This window comes from Aphis gossypii, unplaced genomic scaffold (genome assembly GCF_020184175.1).
Source record: "Aphis gossypii isolate Hap1 unplaced genomic scaffold, ASM2018417v2 Contig00562, whole genome shotgun sequence".
NCBI classification, from domain to species: Eukaryota; Metazoa; Arthropoda; class Insecta; order Hemiptera; family Aphididae; genus Aphis; species Aphis gossypii.
Genome location: NW_026083163.1, coordinates 1 through 7,553, shown reverse-complemented (window position 1 = coordinate 7,553; position 7,553 = coordinate 1). Strand labels below are relative to the sequence as shown.

At 29.4% G+C, this 7,553-nt stretch overlaps 2 protein-coding genes across 2 annotated transcripts; both read left to right on the top strand.

The window, feature by feature from the left end:
- Window positions 1-901: 901 nt before the first annotated feature.
- Window positions 902-3,182, top strand: LOC114124400 (zinc finger MYM-type protein 1-like). The gene is made up of 6 exons (XM_050209692.1): window positions 902-1,251; window positions 1,532-1,777; window positions 1,838-1,956; window positions 2,017-2,138; window positions 2,207-2,590; window positions 2,671-3,182. Exons 1-6 carry the CDS (start codon window positions 1,045-1,047, stop codon window positions 3,180-3,182), a joined length of 1,590 nt encoding a protein of 529 aa, XP_050065649.1. The 5' UTR covers window positions 902-1,044.
- Window positions 3,183-3,337: 155 nt separating this feature from the next.
- On the top strand, window positions 3,338-4,338 carry LOC114124399 (52 kDa repressor of the inhibitor of the protein kinase-like). The gene is made up of 4 exons (XM_050209691.1): window positions 3,338-3,400; window positions 3,506-3,704; window positions 3,793-4,100; window positions 4,168-4,338. Exons 1-4 carry the CDS (start codon window positions 3,338-3,340, stop codon window positions 4,279-4,281), a joined length of 684 nt encoding a protein of 227 aa, XP_050065648.1. The 3' UTR covers window positions 4,282-4,338.
- Window positions 4,339-7,553: the final 3,215 nt, after the last annotated feature.

Here is a 7,553-nt window from a genome sequence, read left to right as displayed (position 1 = left end):
ATAGATAACCTTTTAACGAACTGGTATACCAAGTACATGTGTACTATCTACTTCTATCCCATTGATTTCAAGTCGTATTTGATCAAAGAGACAGGAAAAACCGTTATTAGTAAGTTTTACTTTTCCAGTATCTGATACTTGACCTTCTAAATATATAAAGCTTTCATTCAGATACGGATAAACATCAATTTGTTGAATTGATATATGTATTTCATCGTTATTATTAAATGAAGTTGTATACAGTGTATATGAATGATAGTCGATTTTCGTAATTTTAGAATCGGTTTCAAACAGCGAACTTATATCTAAAATATCACTTTCTGGCATTCTGCTTTAATTTATAACCTAAAGCCTTTAAAATTGTTTTATTTTTCGTTATTATTTTTTTTACTTTATTCGATGTTACCGGTACCGCTTTAGTCTTTTGACTAACAAGATTTATTTTATGTAATGGGCTTATATTAAATTTTAATCCCATCTTATTATCCGTAACGTTTAATATGTAGATCGATTATTAATTTCTCACCTAAATTGTTTATCGGATTATGATCTTGATCAACTAATTGCATAGTTATTAAATCGATATTTTTTTTATTTAATTTGTAATATATTAGGTTATTTGGTGTTTGAATCAGCTTCGACCCTATGTTCTCACCATGGGCGTAGACACGGGGGGGGATATGGGGGATGGATCCCCCCCCATGACCTTTTTATATATATGTGTAAGTGTAAACTTTATACATTATACCGAAAATAGAAAAAACGATAATTCTATGTAATCAATTTTTATAAATCGTTTATTTTTTTTTTTTAATTTAATCGATAGATAACGGCCTATCAGAGAATCATATACTAGGTAGTTGTAGGTACTGGTGGTATAAGCTGATAAGCCATAAAGTTTATTAGTTATTATCACTGTTATACCACGTTATACTATCTATCTTATATACTATCTAGTATCTTTAATCTTTATGTTATCGTATAATTACCTCTATATTATAATATTATACAATAACATAATATTATATTTTCACGTAAATCCCTATGAATTATATTTTATTATTTTTTATTCAATATATTGTCGTTGGAAATAATTTGTTAAGTAATATGAGTAATATCAAAAATTATTTTACTGTAAAAGCTAATGCTAAAAGCAGTACAGATGAAAAAACATCACCTCCGACTAAAATTAGAAAAGACAATAAAGAAATATTTGAATTGTGCTCAACATCTAGTACCCATCAGGATCAGGTTAGTCGTTAGTACATTGTAATATTGTAGTATTAGTATACAGTCAAATTATTTTATCAATTATAATTATTTTCACTTACCTAACTGCTTATTTAATTGATATGCTTTTTTACAATTTAAGGCAAATTATAGCTTACAGCAAATGCTTAATGCTAATGATGTAGGTTTATTTATTAATCGTATTTTGTCGGACAGTGAAAAAATACAGTAAGTACCTATATTATTAGAACATTTTTATAATGATGAACAAAGCAAAAGATTAAAAGTAAATTTTTGTTAGGTATTAACTGACTTATGGGTACCACCAGAAAATTATAAATTTCCACTCTTAGATCAATGGAAAAAAAGAGGTCTTAAATTCCAGTACAAATGGTTGAAAGCGTATCCATGGCTATCTTATTCAGAAAAACTTGAGGGGGCTTTTTGTAAGTACTGTGTGGTTTTTGCTTTTGCTGGTGGTATTGGATCACAACGCTTATGCAGTCTTGTTTTAACACCATTTCAAAACTGGAAGAAAGCTACAGAAGTATTAAACATAGAAATTATAATTTAGAAAAATGATTACTAATTTAAAAATAAATTTTAGGTTTTATCGAATCATAATAGTTTGGAATATCACAAAACTTCTTTTTTAAAATCTGAACATTTTTTAAATATTTTTTTAAACAATGCACCATCAGTTATTGATAAATTGGACGATGAAAGGTATAATATGTCAAATTGTCTTTAATTGTCTTACTTGTACTCAATAAGTTTATATTTTAGGATCAAACAGAAGAAGCTAAACAGGTTGAAATTAATTCCAATTATAGAATGTATTATCCTTTGTGGTAGACAAGAGATCGCACTCCGTGGACACAGAGATTTTGGCCCAATAAACTTTAATAGTTTGTATTTATAGCTTATGTATAGTATAATACATTAATTTTGCATTAATATTTTATGTTTAATTTAGATGAGTCTGATGGTAATAATTCTAATTTGAATGAAGGTAATTTTCGAGCTATTCTAAAATATAAAGCTAAAGTCATAGATTATTTAAAAAATCATCTAGAATCCGAGTCTCGAAACAAATACATAAGTCCTCAAATACAAAATGAAATTATTACCATATGTGGTGACCTAATACTAAGTAAACTAGTAAAGATGGTAAATGCATCTCAGTGCTTTTCTGTATTAGCTGATGAGACAACGGATGTGTCAGTTAAGGAACAGCTTACGCTGTGTGTACGTTTTGTTAATGGTACTGGAGAAAATGCTAAGTTATGTGAGATTTTTTTGAAGTATGTTAATGTACATAATTTAACTGGTCAGCATTTGGCTTCAGCTATACTTGAAGGTATATACTATTTTATGAATATGTTAGGTGTTAAGTATAATTAATAAAATACTTTTTTTTTAAAATTGTATTTACATAAGGTTTACATTCTTGCGGAATTGACTGCTCTAAAATGTATGGCCAGGGTTACGATGGGGCAAGTAACATGTCAGGGAAATTTAAAGGAGTACAGACTATAATACGAAATAAGTATCCTATGGCATTATATGTTCACTGTGCTGCCCATACATTGAATTTGGCAGTGTCTTCATCATGTGAACAACAAGCTATAAGGAACTGTTTAGGTGTGGTAGAAAAAATGCATTGTTTTTTTAACACACCTAAACGCCACAGTATACTTTTGGAAGCTATTGCTAATAGCGATCTCAACCCATCATCCAAATCATTAAAGCGTTTGTGTGCAACACGTTGGGTTGAAAGATACACCGCTGTTAATGATTTCGTTGAATTATTTCCATGTGTAGTCGAGGCATTGGAAGAAATATCAACCACCTTTAATGACAAATCATCAACTGATGCCAGTATGTTACTAAAATCCATGGATTCTGAGTTCTTAATTTCTATTCAAGTTGTTAAGGTAATCAAACATTGAATTTGGGTTTTAATGATATTTTTTTTTATTTAGTTGTTAATAATTATGGCATATTTTAGGTGGTATTTTCTTATGGTTTACCTTTGTGTAAATGTTTTCAAAAATATGATATTGACTTGAAAGAAGCCGTAGAGTTAGCGGAGTGCAATGTATCTATGCTTGAGGACTTAAGACAGAATATCGAAAACGAATTTAAATCAATGTATAAAGAGGCTGAGGTATACTAATTGTGATTGTCCTTAGAAATTATTTTTGTTATATAGGAATAGATAATATTGTACCTAAATATTATAAGGCTATATTAATTTATTAAATACAATTAGAAAATGGCAGACTTATTGGATATTAATATTTCTATCAAACGCATAAGCAAGAAACAGACAAATCGGACAAATATATTTTCTGAGGATAAGACGATTCATCCTGAAACTTACTATAGAATTACCATAGCAATACCGTACATTGATTCTTTTATTAATAATTTAAAAGAAAGGTTTCTTGTCCACAAAAATATTTTAAAAGGTACCTAAGTTGGCTAAGTTACATTAAAATTGTTATATGTTATTAAATACTATTTACAAAAATCATTATGTATGGAATTTCTGTCTAGGTTTTCAATGTATATTTTCTGGCAACATTGGTTTTCAAGAATTTGAAGAACTTATAAATTTTTATCTTGACTGTGATGTCCAGACAGTAATTGCTGAGTTAAAAATCTGGCATTCAAAACTTAATGTAACAAATAAAAATCCTACGATAGCTATAGATGCCCTGAGATTATGTGATGCCTCAGTATTTCCAAATGTGCACCAGCTACTTAAAATACTATGTACCTTACCGGTGTCCACATCGACACCCGAAAGAACGTTTTCATGCCTTAAAAGGCTGAAAACATACTTAAGGAATACGATGGCTGAAGTAAAAATAAATAGTTATTTTTCATATTTAAGGTTAGTATAAATCTATTTATGTAATTACTTTTCAGACTCGACTAAATGGATTAACTTTGCTATCAATTCACCGAGAAGTTTCTATTACGCCCGAAGAAATTATAGATATTATGTCACAACAATCAAGAAAAATAGACATTATATTGTAAACTTTATAGTGTACACATTTTGTAGAAAAAATAAAATAAGTTTTTTTTATACAAAAATTTGCTAGTTTTTTGGGGTATACGTCATATCCCCCCCCCCAATGAAAATTCCTGTCTACGCCACTGGTTCTCACTAGGGGAAAACTCATAAATTGAATGACTTGACATGTGGTTGTTGAATGAACCTTGAGCTATATTACACATTCCTTTTATTGAGTTAACACTGATTAAATTTGTCACTTTCTGTGATCGATGACCATCAATGTGCATGCGTGGTTCATAACTTTTTTTTTCAAACACCCCTTTTTCAGTGTAATGGAACAGATTGAAAATTTATTATTATTTAGTAAACGATCGGAGTTTTCTGAATATATTTCAAAGTTGTTATTAGTTTCGTTTATGTTTGCAAATTTAACAAAGCAATTTCCGAGTCATCGTATACATCAATTGGTGGACAATAATTTACAGATAATGTGGTTGTATTACCAGATAAACTTAAAGTAACTGATTCTTGTATTGTAAAAAATTAAGACATAAGTGTCCACAATTAAATGAATTAAAATCTTGATAATTTGTGTAGTTATATTTAATTTTGTTTCCTTTAAAATAGTTTTGTAGTTCAATCGGTGGAGGTAAATCACCGAAGCTATCAAAATATTTAACCTTATCTTTAATTTTATAAAACGCTACCCAATGACTTCCATTACCGGAAGATACGTCTAAGTTTAATATACTACATTCGATTGCGAGAGGTTTTTTAGGTAAGTTATCACGTGAAAATACTCCGCGGAAATGACTGATATTAATTTTTGCAACGTATTTTATAATATCTCTAGAAGTTAGTGGTCTGTTAGGTAGCGTATTCATCAGTTTTTTTGCTTGATTCATTATTATTTAAATATAATCCATTACCTTTCTTTCTTTTTGAATTTTGTATTGCATTATACACACTGGCACTTCCAGACATTAAACTACCAAGTGCTGATAATCCTGCAAAAATAGGTATTAAGGGATTGCACCACCTGACTGACCTGGTGTTAAAATCAACCTTTTACCAACATTTTTTTTTAACGTTTTTTTTTTTCGCTAACAGTATACCATTTATTTTCATTTTTGTAGTACGTTTCCGTTTACGTTTACAACCCATTCCTATTTTTCTTTTAGCTTTCATTGCGTTTATTACGGTGTACGCAACGATTTTCTCTTTTCTAGGTGTATCTTTTGCTTTAAATCTTTCCAAAGCCCGAAGTTCTAACACTTTATGTCTATCTTCTAAATGTTTTCTAGTTGCATGCAAAATATCGTGATCGTAACATGCAGTATCCAACGGGTTTATTCCTTTATCACCACAATCTAGTCACTTTTTTTTAATTTTGCACCATGTCAACAATACTAATAGTTTGAAATACGAGCTTCAAACGGATGACTATTTGAGTTTACAAATCCGTTACCAGTCTTACCTGATTTACACTTATGAGTTGAACGTATCATTTATAACTGATTATAAAGTAAAAATTCATGAGTATTTATAGGAAAAAAATGAATTGGTTGAGCAGAAAGATAAATTAGATATTACAAATGTTGATGTTCAGATAGAAAAAAAAACCATCAAAACATGGATCATTATTACCTGATACCATACGTGCTATATTAGTTGGTCCTAGTGGTTCAGGAAAAACAAATATAATGTATAATTTAATTACCCGTGAAAACGGGTTAAGATTTGAAAATATTTATCTATACTCTAAAACCTCAAATCAAGAAAAATATGTTTTGTTAAAAAAAATAATAGATGATATAAAAGGAGCTAATTTTATCATTTTTACAAGTGCTGATAAAGTTATAAAACCAAACTTAACTAAAAAAAATTCCATTATAATTTTTGATGACGTCATATGTGGTCCGCAGTCAGTAATCAGAGAATACTTCTCAATTTGTATACATTCAGGTGCTAGTTCAGTATTTTATTTAGCACAAACATATTCTAAAATACCAAAACAGTTAGTAAGAGATAACTCAAATTTTTTAATAATACTTAAACAAGACGATACAAATTTACGACATATATTCAATGATCATTCGTCTACAGATATGGAATTCATTGAATTTCGGAAAATTTCCCATTTATGTTGGAATCACAGTGATTATGGGTTTATGGTTATTGATAAAACTCGGGAAATTAATGAAGGAAGATATAGATGTGGTTTTCATACTTTTATTAAAATAAAATAAATGTAAGTATAAATATAAATATAAAGTATAACTGAAATTCTATACATTGTGTTGTCAATAGTCATACGATACAGTTATATTCACATAGGCGTGCGCACAGGGGGTTCCGGGTGTGCCTGGGCACCCCCCGACATGTAATTGGGGCCCTACAATTTAAGTCCTATAGTATATAATATATTGGTCCGTATTTTAACTAATTTTACTAGAATCAAAATGTCATTTTTTCTAAAATATGTGATTAAAAAAAAAAAATTACTACGTAAAATATTTTAAATTTTCATGGTAAACTTGTTATGATTATAACATTATGACAATAGCTGTTAAATGTTATCGACTACTAAAGTAAAAATAATAAATAAATAATGAAATTATCTTAAAATAGATTTTAAATACAGCTATTTAATGAAATATTATATATAACTTGGAACTAGTAATACCACTGATTTCCGTGATACTATTAGAAATCATTATACAGGACACGGGTTATGGAGTTATTTTTACAATTTGTAAAATCGAAAGTAAACACAACAAACTGATATCTACTATTAATTGTTATTTGTTATAATTGTTGCGTCCCGACTAGGTCGATTCATGCATCAACGTACAAAATGAATACGTCGTGTTGTTCAAGTATAAGTTAATTGTTTATTAAAATAGTTCTTGCACGAATACAAATATTATAAGCTTAATGTAAAATATATAAAATAAGATGGTGAGTGGTGTTACGACCTGCCTCAGAAACTGATATCAAAATGACTTGAGTGGTGTTACAACCGGCGTCTGAGTGTCATAGATATCCCTATTCGTTGGTTATACAGTAACCGTCTGTCGAGCTCTTGTCTCGATCCCTCTTATATATGATTTCTTACAAGAGTGGGCGATGACTTCGTCATAGAGGGGTCCCTGAACGACTGCTTGTGTATTCTTACCCATAATTCTTATCGAATCGTTAAGACACCGAGTTTCGACTTTTGCAAAGAGACGTGTGATTTTACTTTAAGTGTCAAATTATTATATTAATATAATATTCTACTCTCTCGTGT